At 36.6% G+C, this 18,210-nt stretch overlaps 2 protein-coding genes across 3 annotated transcripts; both read left to right on the top strand.

Moving 5' to 3' along the window:
- The first annotated feature begins 5 nt into the window (after positions 1 to 5).
- Positions 6 to 5,634, top strand: LOC121303915. Its single transcript, XM_041234779.1, has 4 exons — positions 6 to 106; positions 1,902 to 2,345; positions 3,100 to 3,372; positions 4,557 to 5,634. Exons 1-4 carry the CDS (start codon positions 85 to 87, stop codon positions 5,021 to 5,023), a joined length of 1,206 nt encoding a protein of 401 aa, XP_041090713.1. The 5' UTR covers positions 6 to 84; the 3' UTR covers positions 5,024 to 5,634.
- Positions 5,635 to 7,782: 2,148 nt separating this feature from the next.
- LOC121303815 (trafficking protein particle complex subunit 6b-like) lies at positions 7,783 to 12,520 on the top strand. Of its 2 annotated transcripts, none has more exons than XM_041234615.1 (7): positions 7,783 to 7,856; positions 8,481 to 8,569; positions 8,784 to 8,851; positions 9,324 to 9,441; positions 9,911 to 9,994; positions 10,399 to 10,492; positions 11,016 to 12,520. In XM_041234615.1, exons 2-7 carry the CDS (start codon positions 8,483 to 8,485, stop codon positions 11,045 to 11,047), a joined length of 483 nt encoding a protein of 160 aa, XP_041090549.1. In that variant the 5' UTR covers positions 7,783 to 7,856; positions 8,481 to 8,482; the 3' UTR covers positions 11,048 to 12,520. The 2 variants fall into 2 exon arrangements, with proteins under 2 accessions (XP_041090549.1, XP_041090548.1); XM_041234614.1 differs by lacking the exon at positions 7,783 to 7,856 and adding an exon at positions 7,894 to 7,924.
- The last annotated feature ends 5,690 nt before the right edge of the window (positions 12,521 to 18,210 follow it).

Here is an 18,210-nt window from a genome sequence, read left to right on the forward strand (position 1 = left end):
AAACACATGTCAATCACGTGATTAGCGTTTCAAGGAGCTGCCGCTGACGCAACCAGCTTGGTGCGTAAAGAGCTGAAACGGGAAATGAGAGAGCCCAGTAATAACAGTAAGCGTTTTAAACGTATTTAAACGCTGTGCAGTAAGTTAAGCCAATGCATTGATATTATGCGGTTTACATTGCATGATATAAGCTGCATTAACGTAATACATTCCCACCAACGATTTAATTGCACCAGGATACTACTGAACCGTGTACTGTTACAGTGATCGTAATCTTTGTTTATTGTTAATTTCTCTGACAATATCTGGACAGTACCGATATATTAATTAGTAAAAAGTTCTTAAAAGGGAAAATATAGAAGGGAAAATAAATTACTGGAACAGTGGCGCGATTATTATTATTATTATTATTATTATTATTATTATTATTATTATTTATTATTATTATTATTATTATTATTATCAGTAGTAGTAGTATTTAACTGGGGAAAAAAATGCATTATAGCTACAGGATTAGTCAAAACCGAGAGAAAAAACATTTTAAAATAAATAAACATATTTGTGCTTATTATAATATTTGATAGATGCGGTGCCTGGATGTCATGTTTTCAAGCAGCTAGTGTATTCCAGTACATTTATTAACACTCCTGGCTTCTCCTGTGCCAGAGAAATGCAGAGCAGCTGATGCAATGCAGGTGGATTACCTGGTGCTGCAAAATGCTCTTAAAAAAAACATTTTGATATTAATGATTTATCAAATAAAATCAAGCCATATTCATTTTGGCTCAGGTGCACCAAGGGGGACCTTTGACCTTCCTTGGAAAACACTTGAAATATGAGATTATATTCATTTTATTTGCCTAGGACTTGAAATAAAATACGGTCAAAGGTCATCAGAATTAGCCAGTTAACCCTTTAGTACCAAATAAATGTGTTTTTGAATAAATCAGAACACCAGCTGTGTTTTGAAATTTGATACATTTCCTTTAGACTTAACTTTTGCGATAAATACAATTAGAGTAAGTTATCATAACAATATCATTTAAGAGAACATTTAAATAACAGATTGAGAGATGGCAGTTAATAATTAAATAAATTACACAGTACTGCCCTCAAATGAGGGCAAAGGCATTATGGGGTAGACAGTTCTTCTTTTGCGTGCTCCTGCCCTGCCACCAGTTTCTCAATCATGTCTGCTTTAGTGTATTATCAACTACAGATCCAGTAAACAGCGACTCAGTGTTTCAGCTACATGATCCCATATAGTTTAAACCAAAGAAGGGGTTCCAATATTTAGTTCAAATATTGCTAATGGAAAGAACAAAAACAGAAAAACAAGATAAGATTTTTTTTTTTTTTTTTTAATTTTTTTTTTTTTTAGTGAGATGCAAAACAGAAAGGCCTACTTCCTAGAAAAAAAAAAAAAAAAATTAGGATGACACAGCAAAAGTACTGGGTGCCTAGTATCATCTAAAATATATCAGTGGCAAACCCTGAAACAGTACAATATTCCTGCATTCTTATTTTTAAAAATGGTATCAAATCCTTTTGGACCTGCAGAGTTGTACAATTTTGCTAATTTTGTATTCCTTTTTTAATGTGGGGCCATCATTACGCAGTATCGTCTTATCAACTGAAGACAAAAGTTGTTTAACCCTTTCAGACCTAGGCAAATCCCATTTACCAAAATATATGTACAAATACATTTTTGGCCTGTTCTCATGTATACTCAATAAAGGGAGTTCATTTATCTGTATAACTTCGTATTCATCTGCTCGGCAAAAGTATTTCAGGACTGACGGGTTAAAAAAAAAAATGGATGCAAAGTAGGAAAAATGATAAAAATTGCTGCTTTTTAAAATTTTTTTTTTTTTTTTCACCATTTTCTTTTTACTTCGAAGCTCCGTGTGAGAAGCCACAGCGAGCGAGCAAAAGCACGATGGAGAACGGCGAGAAGAGACAGAACAAGTGGTGGTCAGAGGGAGATACTTTTGCACTGTTGGCCCTCATTGAAGAACTAGGACTGGTGAGGGAGCTGGATAAAACACGCCAGCGCAATGATTCCCATTTCAAGCGGCTGAGGCACACCCTGGCCAAACGCAACATCGATTTCACCGTCAACCAAATCCGCAACCGCTGGAAGAGCCTGAAACACAAATACCGCAAGATCAAGACAGCGGGCTACCGGAGCGGCGCCGCCAAACTATCCGCGATCGAGTCTTTCCGTTACTTTAAGAAGCTGGATCGCATGCTGGCAAGGAGACCCAAACCGGCGACCCCACCCCATTTGGGAAGTGACAACCTGGTCGTGCTTTCTGCCTCTGAACTGGAGGACCACACAGACAGTAAGTTTTTATAAATCGATGGACTATATAAAAGGGAACAAATCCATTAAAAAAAACACCTTTCATAAAACTGTCAGTATTATAGGATAACCCTTTACTGTCTCTAAATGCTGTGTATTTACGAAGAAGCTACTATGTAAAATGCATAGCAGCTAGGAGACGCTTAACTTAAAGCATTACCAGATGTCATCGGGCAATCCTGGGCAGTCAGGACACCACAGTTTAGACTTCACTATGTTCAAGGATGTATTTTATTTGAATTATTTTACCTTTATTTTTCTAGGAAGTCACTTGAGATAAAAAATCTCCTTTTCGAACAAAACCTGGCCAAGAAGATGGCAAACAAAAATCAGTATCATATCACATCTTCATCATCCAGTTATAAATATTACACCATCAAAGAGCACAAAAAAAGCATTGTGTTACATTATTATCTAATTATCAATGCAGAGCTACTAAGATAATAAAGCTCTTTCTGAAGATCAGGATCAGAAGCAATCTAACTTTTTTTTTTTTTTTTTAAATCAATTTCTTCCTATACCTTAGGGACTTCAAAATATACAGTATATCAGTTATAAAACACATCATTTTGCAGAGTAATGCAGCCAGAAACAAAAAGAGATAACCTACATGATGCAAACTGCTAACATTTCGTGGGTGCCATTTTTCAATGATTGGCACAAAAGTTTTGCAGGTGTTTCAAATGGTTTGTCCAGCCCAGGTTTACCTGGCAGGTCTTTTCATATCATCACAGGTGACCCACAGCAACCTTCTACATCGGTAGCCTGGGATCCCCCCACCAATGACGCAGAGATGGATGTCGCTGAGGAAGACATTAAGGGTCCTCACGCAGTACCCTTGGGTCTCAAGACCCCTCCGTGGGAGAGTGGGGAGGAGATAGTCACCTTGGGACCTGCAGGGGAATACCTGTATCCTGTCAATACTGGGCAGCAGCAGCTGTCCCCTGCACACTCCATAGGGGGCTCCACTGGGCCCCACTGCACAAGTTCCACACCTAATTCACTTGGTAAGTCAGTATTTAAGATTTTGGGTGTGTTTTAGCAACTGTTTATGTCTGCGTAGTTTTGTGCAGCTGACGATTCTTGAAAACCTTTTTTTTTCTTAGTTATTTATTTATTGTCAAGACTGTGTTGGCACTTTGATATGCTTAAAACCTACTAAACCAACCTCAGGAGGCATCAGTTGCACGGATCTCTTGTGCAAGAACTACTCATAACAACAGAAGAAAGTTTACAAACAAGATGAGGCCATGCGGCCCATCTACGCTGATCCGGTTCCTAGTAGCTGATTGATCTCAAAACCTTGTCAAGTCGGTTCTTAAAGGATCCTAGTGGCTTAGCAACTTGACTAAGTAATCTGTTTCATGCTGTCACTACTGTTTGTGTGAAGAAGTGTTTGCTACCCTCTGTCCTAAGTCATTTACATTAGCATAGACTGTAGAAGAGCAAGGGATGTAGAAAGATGTTCTTGAATCATCTGCAGGTGATGTTAGGCAGATGGCCGCTGAACAGTCAGTGCAATTAGCTCTGGGGATCTAAGATATACCATTTGTAAAATCAATATTAGATTACACCAGGGTTGCGGTCAATTCCTGTTTTTCAATTCCATTTCCAATTCCTTTTAAAAATCGATACCCAGTTCCTTGGAATTAGTATTTTAGAGTTGTGTCTGTTCAACTGCTTTCATTTGAAGCCAAGTTAATTGACTAACAGAATTTAAATAACATGGTGCCACTCCGAGAAACTAATTAACAGAATACTACTAATTTGCCAGTTTGATCAATGATGTGTTGAAATTGATTACAATGCAATGAGAATGGGAATTGTAATTGAAAAACAGGAATTGACCCCCAGCCCTGATTTCTACTGTGGGTTGTACAGCTGTGGTGAAAAGTTTTGCTTCATCTAGAATTTTAATATTGAGACATAATTTAAAATAAAAAAAAAAAACTATGAGAACATAATTTAGATATTTTATTTAACATCATGCGATCAAAGAAACTACAAAATTATATTAGCCATAATAGCAGTAAAGTATTTCACTTTTTCGTTAAGCATGTAGAAAACTACAAAGCGGCGTGCAGTTCAGTTCAGGTTTTATTCGACTTTATAAAGCACAATAAGTAAGTTATATAGGGCGATGCAAAACTTTTGGCTATTGAATAGGGTGTCGCTTGTTTTCGGCCTGCAGGTGGCGCTGAAGACACCAGCACCCTAATCCTCCAGCAGCTGACCTTACTGAACCACCAGCTGGAAGAACAGATGGCCGAGCAGCGGGCTTTCCATTGCAGTGTGCTGGGAATGCTGGACCGGCAAATCGAAGTCCTGCAGCAGCTCTCCAGCAATACCAGGACGCCACACCGGGGCGAGAGAGAGAACTGCCCCAGTGAGCAGGTCCACGGTGCCTTGGTTCACATCATGAGGGGCGTGGAGCAGGCTAGGGCCAAGGGACTAGTGGAAAGCCAATCCAGACGGCGCCCCCTTGAGGCAGCTCTGCCTGTCTGGTCTGTGCCTCTGCTGGAGCTGAACCAGGGCTCCTTTTCCTCCTCAGCATTATCCTCAACCAATGAGAACCCGCCTGGTGCCGTGACGTCACACGGAGGGAAAGTGGAACCTTCGGACGTAGCAGATCAGCTCTCCCATGCTCTTAAAAAATGAGAATGCAGCAGAGAAATAGCAGCAATCAGACATGATATAAGTGAGGTCTTTTAGGATTTTACCTTGTAGAGCAGGGGTATCCAACCCTGGTCCTGGAGAGCTACTGCGGCTGCTGGTTTTCGTTTCAACCAATCTCTGTTACTTAATTGAACCAATTATTGGTTTAATTAGTCAAGATTTACAGGTGTTCCAGATCTTTAGCCCCTGATGATGTAAAGACTCCTATGAAATCTGGCGTAGCTTATAGCCTGATTTCTACCTCCAGACCTTTAAATGGATGCATATTCCATGGCGGAGGTGCATCACTTAATGAAACTTTGTAAAGACATTCTTTAGTTATTGAGACTAAATCTAGGGGGTATTAGTGGGCACCATGTGTCTGTCTGCCTGTCCATCTGTATGCCGCAATATCATCCCACACCTGCTCAATTGGATTAAATCAGAAGACTGTGGTGGCCAGGGAAAATGCATGACATCTCAGGCATACTTCTCAAACCATCTGTGCAGAATTCTGGCATGGCTGATGGGTTCATTTTTGTCTTCAAAGTAGCCATCACAACATTGTTGGGTGTAAACTACAGTTTTATTTTGGTCTTGCAGCAATTTTAAACCCAAAATAATACATATATATATATATATATATATATATATATATATATATATATATATATATATATATATATATATATATATATATACAGTAGTGTGTTCAAATTATTTACAGCAAGACCTGGGGTGAGAATTGTATTGCCCATTTTTACATCACTCTGACTTCATAATTACTAAATACCTCAGTATTCCTTAATAGATAATCGTCTCCTCTCAAAAAAAAAAAAAAAAAAAAAAAAAAAAATGAATCCATTTGGAAGTACAAACTGCACTATATCGGGTAAAACTTTAAAATTCCCTTCTTATAAAGATTGCACAATGGACTTTGTAAAAGTAACACAGCACCTTAGGAACGGATAAACCATCTCTTGCCATTCAGCCCTGGGCCTGTCTCAAGCAGAGACTGGCAGTTGTGTCACACAGTGACTGTACCACATAGAAGATTTGATATTAGGATTTGCTGCTCTTTAAATGAATGTCAATTCTTCTTTCCTGTCTTGCGTACAGCAATGCTATGTTTCAAAGAAGACGCCAGGATGTGTTTTCATTTTAGGCCAACCCAGTGGCCTACTATAATGTTGCCATTTTGTAATGTGTAATGTGAAAGTGTGCCACAAATACAGACGTGCATTGGGACATAAAGAATGAAGTTGGAGCCCCAGTGTGAACACACACACTACAATATATCTTCTTTAAGAACATAAGAAAGTTTACAAACGAGAGGAGGCCATTCGGCCCATCTTGCTCGTTTGGTTGTTAGTAGCTTATTGATCCCAAAAACTCATCAAGCAGCTTCTTGAAGGATCCCAGGGTGTCAGCTTTCATCCATCAGCAACTGGGTCCAAGTTGGTTTGATATAATTTCCTCCTGTGCCTGATTGTAACCAGTGCCAATTGCCCTTGACTTTTCACGCCCACTAAATTCACAAGGATGTAATCCACTGATATCAAAGCTATTGCTTTCAATGCTACAATTTTGTATTTCTTAACATTTCAAAGGCACCAAATCAGTAGAAAGCATTTAGCTGAGATGGTGATTTTCCCAAAGCCATGATTGTATGATTTCTGCCTGTAAGTGAAATGAAATGTTTACTATGTAATTGTTTTGCCTTTAATGGAACTATCATAGGGTACAGTTGCAACACTAAAAAGCAATTTTGTAAATATACCGTACAGTAGTTCTACGTACCCATTCAGTGCCAGGACAGGCTACTTTGTAATCTTTTGGAGTGTGATAACTTACTCAAATGTAGTTAAGCGCAAAAGTTAAGTCCAAATGGAACTGTTAGTTATGCAGATACAGCCCTTCAGATGCTTTTGTGACCTCTCAATATAAAATAAGAAACTGAACCCTAAAAACGGTACATTCCTTGGTGTTTTCATACAGCGATGCTAAAGCTCCGTTTTCACGGGTCTGATTATGGTCATGTCTAACTTGACTGTCATCAAAATAGGCCGTTGGGAATATATGTTGTAAATGTCACACTTCTAAAACTTAGCATGACCGCGTGTTGATTTAAAATGTATACAGTTATATGTAATTTGTGTTGTGATTTTTTAGTTAGTTAGTTTGGTACTTAACGGTTTAAAGGTCAAACTTAAATAGTAAATATTTCATTTGTGTCCATTACTTATAGTCAGAATTACTCTCTTATAAGCCCATGCCTTTATGTGAAAGGAAAACAGCTGGTTTGACAACTGGTTTAAAGCACTAATGTTGGACTACGTTAACTAGGGCTAGTTTCACGGATCCCGGTTCGTACTTGGACTGTCTAATGTTACCTTAGGTAAGGTAGTAAACAGATATATTGCTGAGGCAGAATGTGATTTTTTTTACTGCTTTGCAGGTCTGTTTTCTTCATCCTTTGCTCCCCTTAAAAAGAAGAAGGGTCGTCATTTCTGTACACCTCACAATACTGATGAAAATAAAATTATTTTTCTATATTTTTTTTTTTTTTTTTTTTTTTTTTTTTTTTTTTTTACAGCAGTTGATTGAGTTGGAAATGAAACTCGTATTTCAAATTACCAATTAAGCCTCAAGTTTTAATGTTTGTGTTAAAAGATAGCTAAACAGTTTTTAGCTTTGAAAAAAAAAAAAAAAAAAAAAAAAAACACGTCATTTTAATATGAAAACAAACCAGCGTTGTAGAACAGTACGTCTCGAAGTGAAGATTGTCCCTCTGCGGTGACTGTAACTAGGAAGTGGATTGTTGAGGTGCAACCAGGTAAATGAATTTTTTTTTTCTTATTCGTCCGAAATTAAAGAAAGATGTTTGATACGTGACTCAATTGAGTACGTTTACGAATCACACTCGCTTGTTACAAAATTGTGCATTTTTAAGCGTAGTTTCATGTTCAGCAAACATTTTTTTCAAATAGCCCAGACATGTAAACTACGTTGTAAGGTCAAAGGTTTATTTTTTTTATTTTAAGTAAAATGTGACAACGAGTTTTTTTTTTGTTTTTTGTTGTTGTTGTTGTTGTTGTTTGTTTTGTTTTTCAGCAGTATTTGTACTGAATGTAATTGTACTGAAAGCTTCCCTCACCCTGCACTTTACATTATGTCGACAAACGTCACAACATTTTAAACATATTAACAGATTAGCAGGTCATGAAACACAGTTATTAAGCCACCCTGAGCATCAGTGAAATCCAATTTCCATTAATGACCAGAACTGGTGGTCCAAGAAAATATAGTTCCATTAATGATACATTTTTAAGACGGTTTTCTACTGATATTGTATGTGGGCATTTTAAGCACGTCACATATTAATAAACAAATAATGTGTTATTAGTTACCGATATTGTGCATAAACAGTGAGGTAGTTCTGTTTTTGTAACTTCCACAGTGATGGCAGACGAGTCTCTCTTTGAATTTCTCCACATGGAGATGGTGGCCTATGTTTACAAACATCAAAGCGTTGACAACAGTGACCAGGTAGGTTCAAGTTTACTATTGAAAACGACAAAACTTGTTTATTTATATACTGGTATTTGCAAAGGTGTTTTTGTTTTTCTTATTGTGTTTTGTTAACTGTTCTTTTAAAAACGAAATAGTCAGTATTGCATAATAATACACATTCGACATCTGTTAAACTTTTTGAATATGGTGTTTTTTTTTTTTTTTTTTTTTTGCTTGTTTGTTTTTTTAGGAAAAGGGAAGCGCCTTATCAACTTTGGAAGGCCTGGGTTTCCGAGTAGGACAAGGACTTGTTGAAAGGTATGTGAGATAAAATATCATTCGATTCTTTGGTATACCTGGGGTTAGGGTTACCTTATGACTTCATGTCCACTAGGACGCTTGAAGGCAGTTCAGGTTTTTCAACTCACACTCCAATGCATTCTGGTAAGTGTAGTCCTGCAGTGAAAGGTACTTGAGACAGGTATAACATATCAGAATGCATTGCGGTGTGAGTTGAAAAGCCAGAACTGTAATTCTGTACATGGAGTCGCCTCTGTGGGTACAATATGACACCTCTACAAAAAGTTATGCAAGCAAACAAAAGCCTATGGAACAACCTAATATACAAATGCTTTTTTTTTTCTTGGTTTTGTTTAATGAGTTGGATTATGATACAGGAATGAGGAGGCCATTCAGTCGAAAGGGAACGATTTCTGGTAATCCAGACGTAATTGCTTACTCTCTAGTTGCCAGGGGCAGCGTTTCAAATTTGACTTCCCTTTTTATCTAGGTGCACTAAAGACAGCCCGTCTTTCAAAGACGACTTGGATGTTGTGAAGTTTCTCTGTAAAGATTTGTGGATAAACCTCTTCAGGAAACAGATTGATAACCTGCGGACAAACCATCAGGTAAAAAAATAAATAAATAAATAGAAACTTGCAATATTTGTCCTGTGCCTTAATTTTTAATTTTTGTTTTATTTGTAACCTTTTGGCTTGTACATATAGAAGGTTAGTGTCAGTTCTCCAATCAATTCCCAATTCCTTCGACATAATTGCAGTTGGTACTTTAGAGACATGATAATTGTTGTGATTGGCGTCAAATGAAAGCAGTTGAACAATGTCATTGACCAACAGTGACTTCAATTTAAATAATCTGCTGCCTCTGTGAGAAGGTCATTTTAACTGAATACTGCTAATTTCAGTTTTGATCAGTGATGTGTTGGAATTGAAAAAAAAAAAGAATTGCAATTGAAAAACAGGAATAGAACCCTGATGCAGACATAATGCAAACCGAAAAGCAGTGGCTCTTAGCTAGCAATAGCAAGAAGACTATATCTATAATCTTTTTTTTTTTTTTTTTTATATTTTTTCGCAGGGTACCTATGTGTTACAAGATAACAAATTCAGCCTCCTGTCACAGTTCTCCAACAGCAAGCAATACATGGAGGAAGCCCCTAAAGTAAGAGCTGTCTTATTTTTTTTTATTGTTATTCCATTTATTATAAGGAACAAAGATACATACTGAAACTTCCCAGTGCACACAGCATCTTCCAACATATGAAGGAGAAAGACAAAAATGTGATGCCTCATTTTCATTCCAACCCAGCTCTCAATCACTTAACCCTTAATTGAACTGATAATTTGCTTAATTAGACCTGTTTACTTGTTTTCAGCTCTTGAACAGTTGCATATTTAGCTGTAATAATGTAATAAATGTTAGCTGTAACATTTTACAAGTAAAAGGGTCTAATTAAACAAATGATCAGTTCATTAGACCGCCACACCTTATTGTGTCAATTAACATGTGGACCGAGCTGGTCTGTAACTATTAATCTTTTGTCGTTTTCTTTCTTCCCTTGCCAGTACTTGGTGTACACGTGTGGCATGGTGAGAGGCGCCCTGTCAAACCTGGGCATTGACAGCATTGTGACTGCAGAGGTCTCTGTCATGCCAGCCTGTAAGTCAACACAGTTGTTTTAAAAACTTAGCCACCAGGAATGCACTAACCCAATAGCAAGTGACAGTTGAGTTAATGTTGAATGGGGTATTTGTTGACCGTTTACCCAGCTTGCACCTCTTGCTTACTGAATGTCTTTATATCCCTGGATATATAGCTGTTGCAGAGTCACTCCCAGAACAACTGTGTGATACATTTAGGTGTTTCTGCATGTAAAGCAACTCAGATGTAGTGCACAGAACACTAAACTATAGCCCTTGTGTAAAACATAGGGTGTGGTCTCTTTTAAGGGCTGTTTTCTTGTTAAATCGTTTTTATACAAAAATGTTATTTTATTACTTTTAAGTTTGTTTTTTTTTAAATTGTTTTACATGAGTGTTAATGAGTAAGGTGAATAAAATGCTAAACTATAGCTCTAAAGACACGCATGGATTAGTGTACAACATTATGTTCTGACTCTAAAGCATTAATCTGTTATTATAGCATTGTTTCTTTTGTGTTTTTTTTTTTTTTTTTTTTACAGGCAAATTTCAAGTCGTTATTCAGAGGTCCTAAAAGTCTGATCATGCCCAGGCAGGCTTGCATAGTTGATTTACTTAAGAGCACCTTTGGCTTTCCAAAACCAACATCTCCCTTTTGTAGTTAGTTTTACTTTCCACACTAGTTACAGGGGTAAGGCAAAATTTGAGACACCTGTCACAACAGTGTCAATAGAGGCTGTGAGGACGGCACTGATTTGCAGAAGTCTGCAGTGTTTAAATTGTTCTGACCATCTCATCTTTCTACAAATTGTCATCGTGACTGAAATTGAAACTGAGGGAGCCATATTTTAAACATGTCAGGGATAGCATTTGCATTACAATCGTTTACACAGTAGAATGTGCTACCTCCTTTGTCATTGTTATTAAGGAACCTAGCAAACTAAAAGCATTTGCAACAGCCAGACTGTGGTGTATTGTGATCTCTAATTTCAAGCCTCATTATGGGACAGGCATTCTAATGGTATGTTTTGAAATGTCGACAAAATGACCGTGTTCCAATTCATTCAAATGTTTAAAAAATATATGATGCAAACACTTCCAGAAGGCCACACCATAGTGATATTAAGCACATGCCTGCTGTCGGTCACAATCTGAAAATACTTAAAAGAGAGTACTACGCAGTTATTGAAACATACTGCCGGGTATTTTGAAAATCTAATTGGTGGAGTTTTTTATTCACTGTATTTGTCTTTAGGGATGTCAATATGAGGGAAAAAAAGTCCTGACATTCTGTTTTTGCAATATATGTGTTATGTTCTATCATTTACTAATTAATTAATGAGAAGATGTCTTTGTGTCTTGCTAAAAAATACATTTAAATGTTTTTAGGAAAACACATATATCAGGTGGTCTTTTTTAAGGGCTGTATTTTTGTTATATTGGTTTATGCCACCAGGGGGCAGTATAGCATGGGGCATACATATGGCTGCCATAGCTCCACATAGGTCTTTGTTTTCTGACAGGCTGCCAATAATCACAACAACTACAAAAAAAAAAGTTATTTATTTTAAATGATTGTTATTGTTCCTGAAAGCTGTTTTTCATAAATGAGAAACCTAATAAGAACAGCATTGTTTAGAGGATAACGCTATGTGATGTGTTCATGATACTAACACATGTAGTATGATAGGGGTATGTTGTTGATTTGATTGTCTTAATAACACAGGTGTGAAAGTAAGTGTCTTTAGTGTCTAAAAAATATGTGGTCAATAAATAGTTTATTTAGATCACATCAGTGGGTCTTTGATAGAGTTTATATAATTAATGTACTTGTAAAGTATACTGTGCTGTGAGTATCAATAGGATAATTGGCTTTACCAAAGTAAAGAGGTTTGAGGGGAAAAATGTACCCAGCAAACAGCAAAACAATAAGAGGTGTGAGAATGTGGTTATGCTAATGAGAAAATGATAATGCATCGGTAATTAAACATGTTGTTTTGTATATAAAGGCTCATCACTCCCTTTTATAAAAGGCTTTGTTATTTGACTGTTTTTTTTTTTGTTTGTTTGTTTTAGTTTCAGACCTCTAAGTATACGGTACACTGTTGGTATATTTTATGCCAAACTTTTCCCTGATGCTGTTGCTGGAGTCTGTCTTCTGTCATGGTTCTTTGTGTGTTAAATAACCTTCACTGTGTGTAATTTATAAGGGTGTGGTTCTGAAATGCTGGCTTTTAAAAAGCATACATCTTCAGACTATTTTCTTTAGTTTGAGCAGAAATAAAATGTATGTTGCAGTTTCTTCAGGTAACAATTGCTGATGTGCTTATGAACTAGTCTGTAAAATATAGAAGTTTGTATTTTTTTTTTTTTTTTTTTGTAAAATAAATAACATATCGAGTGAAGTTACAATTGGTATATGTCTGTTTTCATTTGAGAAAATTGATTTTATTGTACATCCGGTTTCTGAAGTTAAAGAGTAGTTGTTTATATATATATTGCATTACATATGTTTAAAATTGGGAGCTGTACCTTTAAAAGCTATTTTAACAGTGATTGGTACTGCTGTGTAACACACCATTGCCCTAGAGTTCTGTGCTCCAGAGTATCATACAGATGTATTTTTTTACCCTAATATAGCAAGATTTTTCCATTTAACAGAAAGTGTTGAGTATGCCAGGGAGGTCAGAGACTGAAAGTCAGGCAGTGGTGGTTTTTGTTAACCAACCAGGCTTTTGTAATGCAACTGATTGTAGAGTATTGAATTATTTTTAGTATGATCTAATGTACGCTTTGAAATAATATCCATACTTTTCAGTTGATTTGTTATTAATTGATCTTTGTATTAAATCATAATCTGTTACTTTGGATCATTAGCTCTATATTTTACTGGTAAATGGGAACATGTTGTTGGTTTTTGTTTGTTTGTTTTTAATAAGAATCTACTACAGTAGAGTCGCTTTTCATCAATTTAATCCAAATCATCATTCACACTTTTTATTTCAGAAAGGAAAAAAAAAAACACAGCCAATAAACGACTTAGCCATTTAACTTAGAGGCTTGGACAGCGTTATTATTTGTTTTAGACATGTTTTTAGTGTTTTTATCCTTTAAAATTAGTTTCACACAGTTTGCCTCTTTATCCCTTTTGTAAAAAAAAAAAAAAAAAGTTTGTCAAGATGTGCCATAATTGGTTTTAGTTTTTGTAATCTCTGCTGGAGTGCCTCTATACAGACAGTTTTAAGGCTATAATTGCAATTGTACACTATTTGTAAAGCAATAGCTTGATGTTAAAAGCAGCTATTTCGTTTCTTCATAGCGTGTGCAATAAATACAACAGGGCCTAAATCAATCAAGATCTTCAGATCTCTCCAGAATGCTGTGAAAGAAAAAAAAAACACAATGTGTTGTTTTTGTTTGTTTGTTTTTTGCAATTTTGTTTAAGTTGATAATTGGGGTACAGAGAATGATAAAGCTTGTTTTACTGTTCTTTTTTTTTTTAGTTTTTAAAACATTAAAATCAGTCTGTTACCCTGATGAAACATTAGCAGAGCCATTAGCAGACCACAGCATTACCATTATTACATAGCGGTACTAAAAATGAACCATACTGGCCTTAATACGGTGCTTGAGTCAAGAAAGAGTTAATATTGTATTTCTGTTTTAATGAATAATCTTTGACAACAAAATCCTCAATTGTAGTTGAAGAAACCTGCAACAGTATGGTGATTATAAAACAGTTTTAAGAGTTCTGCGAGGTTTATATTTCCTTCGAGTTATCAAATCTGCTTTCCCAAACATATAAATGTATATATATGTTTTTTAAATCAAAGATTTAAATTCATAGTCACGAAGAAACGCTGCCTTTCATTTCATTTCATTGATTTTTATTACTAATCTACAAAAACTAGCCTTATAACTGATCTCTGTTCCCATGACACAAGTTCTCATGATTAGCAATAAATTAAACCCAAGGGCGCAAGCAACAGATGCACAGAGGGACCATTCTTTTCATTGCATCACTGACCAGCCTTAAGTCCAGAGGCAATTATTGCTTCTGTCAAATAAAGTCCGGTAGTTCATTGATTGTATTGTGCAAACGATAGTATGCAGAAGCATGGGAATGGAAGGCATTGCTCTGCTACCCAGCAGCTGTTCACAGAACTGTTTGCCTGCAATTGGGGGCTGGGCAGATAGAGTTCAGCGACAAAGAATAGGAGTTGTGTTGTTTATAGGCATTGCTCTCAGTTCCTGAGCTGTGTGAGAATCCCTGTCTGTCTATTGTTGTGCAAATAGAACTCTAAACATCAGGGGGAAACAGAGGATGCACAGACAGTGTTTGTGCCTCTACATAAACACTATTTTTATCCTGTTACCAAGAAAGCAATCTGCTCGTCTTTTTTTTTTTTTTTTGCAGTTCCTAAAAAGAGGTCCATTAAATTTCCAGTGGGTTTAGTGCTGTATGCGCTGCATGAACACTTTCTCTTAAAAACAGAATTGCACAAATCCATTGTTGAAATATGTATCGTATTCAGATGGAGGAATGCATAAGCAGGTGAAAAAGAATATCTGGTATATATTTTCATGAATTTCATGACACATTAAATGTGTTGCCTTAAGCCCGAATCCTAAGCTAATTACAGTGTGTACCAAAGTAGTACAGTCATGTTCTCCCATGTTATGGTTAAGATATACGGTTATGTACTTATTTGATTTTTTTTTTTTTCCTGGAATTTATGTGTTTTTTTCTTTTTTCAGAAAAATGGGTAAGTATAGGTGCAACTGTAACAGCAAATTAAATTTAAATGGTGGAAACCAGAGGAATTACTCAAATGATTTACAACTAGTTATAACAGTGTGCAACCTACTGTAAATGCAAACTGGGATTACACGGCATTAACAACATGTTCTATTATGTACAGTTGGCTGTAAATTCTGTTTTATGTATCCAGTTAAGTATCGTCCTCTTAACATTGGCAAAGACAATGATAAACAGTAAGTCTCTTTTTCATCATGTAGTCAGGTAGGTAGGATATGCAGTATCTCCAGATATATATTCTGCTGGCCGTATGGGCTTCTAGCCTGTACTATGTAGCCTGCAAAGCTTGTCATGCATTACCTTAAATAATTCCCTCTGAGTCACACAACAGTCACAGGTATAATAGTGGTGCACAGTGCTGCATTGCCTTGTAAGTTTCTAATGATTGGTGTTACACATGTGGAAAGTACAATCTGTGTTGCATGTACAGCTATGGCCAAACGTTTTGCATCACCTTATAGAATTAACTAAAGGGATTGTATGGCCTATTCAACCACTCAGATGCTTTACTTAGTAAATAGCTTAGTTTCCCTGAATAGATAACTGTCTCCTCTTGAAAAATATGCTAAGTATTTAATGAGCAATCAAGTTCAGTGGAGGCCTAAATATGATTCATTAACAACATTACAAGCCATGGCAATGGTTTGGAACAAACACTGCAACGTTGGGACACACCGGCTGGCCGACTGACACAAAGCTTAAAAAAGAAACATGAATATTTGTTGCCACCAAGTGGTGGAAAACCCATTATTGCAGCTGTTACAGTTATGAACCAGGGAAACCAAATAAACCAGCACTTGAAGTTGCTCACACAGATATCTCAAGTGCAGTTTCATTTAACATCTAGTAAACTAAGAAGCTTGTAATGCTCTTTGACACACATTTTTACATTCATAAGTATCTGTCAAACGATTTTACTAGTTTCTTGTAGTATTTCTTCCTACTCTTAAGAAGGGGGGATGAAATGGCAACTAAAGTCCATTAAGGAGAAGAAAAACTTATTTAAAAACCTTAATTAGTATATCTTCTGCTCCCAGGCTCAAACACTAACCACTAGGCTTTCACAGTTGCTTAGTAACAAAAGCTAGTATCTTTACTGATTGCAGCAAATGCTGTTCTAATACCAGAGTCAGTTAAAGTCACCAAGGCAGCAGACTGCAGCAATGTATGATTGGGATTTGGCTAAAAAAAATTAAATATTTGCTATGAAAGTTGTTTTACTCCCTAGGTATGAACTTGCCTATATCTACATTACTTTTTCCAAGAGTGTTTCTGTTTCTACCAGGTCATGTTTCCAACCTTGCATCTGTTGTTTCAGTGTGAGATCCACACATAATAAATCTATTTTTCATTGAACATGTTTTCATTTTTTTTTCTTTCTAGGAGGAAATAATGTCATCCTCATATGAGGTCCTCATGCATTTACATCTTCCATATTCCCCCATATAAAGACTAGAAGTGATTATTATTATTTTTTTTTTATATGTCCCCATATGAGGTCAGCACATATGAAAGGGTTAAATAATATCATCTTTGAATGCTGATTGTAATGCTAAACAACACACTGACATAGTTTATCAAATAATGGTTGCAAAGTAGGAACATAACTCAAAGTGAGCAAAGTTATGGGGGAAAGTATTCACTAAAGGTGAAACAAATTCTATCGTAGATATTTCATTTGCAGATACAATACCCATGACACCCTTGTCCTTTTGTTGTTGCACAAAATAGGTTGTGGAGAACGTTTGTCATCTTGAATTACTTGCCGCACACACTGCCCATGGTGGGTCATGCTGACAGTGCTATGGCAGGTATTTCCAGTTATTGCCTCAGACCGTTCCCTCCGCACGCAGTATCAGGAAACTTGACCAAATTTGACTTGATCTAAAGCAGTGGTTTTAAGACAGTAAGCTTCTGAGTTACTGCCAGGCACCTGTTCCATAATTCTCCCTCATTTGAATCGCGAGCCGACGTCTCTTGACAGAGAAAGGGAAACCACAGACCGTCACAGCCCACTGAACATCACACAGTCGTTGCCTTGATCATGATAATAGCTCAGTTACTAAACTGCCAAAGCTAGTATTTTAAAGTGGTTATAACTATCATAAAAATCCCATAAATCTGGCCAGTTTTCCACTTCCTTTAGCTACATCGGTCTCAAATGTTCACTCTCGAAGGAAACGTCTTGCAGCATGTGTGTATATTAGGTAAAAGTTTTCATGCCTCAGAAAATGTGAGGTTATTTAGCTCAGCGGTGTCGTCTGGGACTTTTATTGGATGGAAGCACATCATTCAATAGGGGAATAGGCTTGTTGGATGATGACAGAACAGGAGCCATTGGGTGAAATGACCAAACAAGTGGAACATTATCTAAAAGCATGGATTTATCTTCTTTTTTCTTTCTTTTTTTTTTGTTTAACTTCATCTATATTGTTACGAGAACTTACTCTGATTTTGTAAACCACAAAAGTTAAGTCTAAATGTACCTGTTAATTCTGCAAATATAGCCCTTCACATGCGTTTGGTGGCACCTCAATCTAAAATAAGAAAGTGAAACCTAAAAATGATCAATTTCTCAGTTTTTCCTCCCTCCAACAGTGAGGATAAAGCTCCATTTTCTAGGTGTTGAGCTTCATAGTAGCTGTGAATTTACACTGGTTTGATTATGGGCTCGTCTAACTTGACTGTCCTCAAAATAGGACGCTGGGAATACATTTTGTAAATATGCCTGCTGTTTTACACTTCTAAAAGATTGAAATATTTTAGAATGGTAGCATATTGATGTATTTGGTACTTAGTGGGTTCAAACGAGTTCTTCCCGCCCGTAATCCTAACAAGGGCTGACTGTAGTCCCAGCTGAAATCAATCACAATGTGCTGCTGGTTTCAAAATCGCTTTCACGTCCGTGGCAATGGGAA

The sequence above is a fragment of the Polyodon spathula genome, chromosome 35, assembly GCF_017654505.1.
Source record: "Polyodon spathula isolate WHYD16114869_AA chromosome 35, ASM1765450v1, whole genome shotgun sequence".
Classification (NCBI taxonomy): domain Eukaryota; kingdom Metazoa; phylum Chordata; class Actinopteri; order Acipenseriformes; family Polyodontidae; genus Polyodon; species Polyodon spathula.

What these genes read in the sequence shown, in the direction of transcription:
- LOC121303915 (XM_041234779.1), top strand. Translation starts at nt 85, where the DNA reads ATGAGAGAGCCCAGTAATAACA. An exon ending in GAGAGAGCCCAGTAATAACA is followed by an intron (nt 107 to 1,901) that starts GTAAGCGTTTTA and finishes TTTACTTCGAAG; the next exon opens with CTCCGTGTGAGAAGCCACAG. An exon ending in ACTGGAGGACCACACAGACA is followed by an intron (nt 2,346 to 3,099) that starts GTAAGTTTTTAT and finishes ATATCATCACAG; the next exon opens with GTGACCCACAGCAACCTTCT.
- LOC121303815 (XM_041234614.1), top strand. An exon ending in GGACAAGGACTTGTTGAAAG is followed by an intron (nt 8,852 to 9,323) that starts GTATGTGAGATA and finishes CTTTTTATCTAG; the next exon opens with GTGCACTAAAGACAGCCCGT. An exon ending in ACCTGCGGACAAACCATCAG is followed by an intron (nt 9,442 to 9,910) that starts GTAAAAAAATAA and finishes ATTTTTTCGCAG; the next exon opens with GGTACCTATGTGTTACAAGA.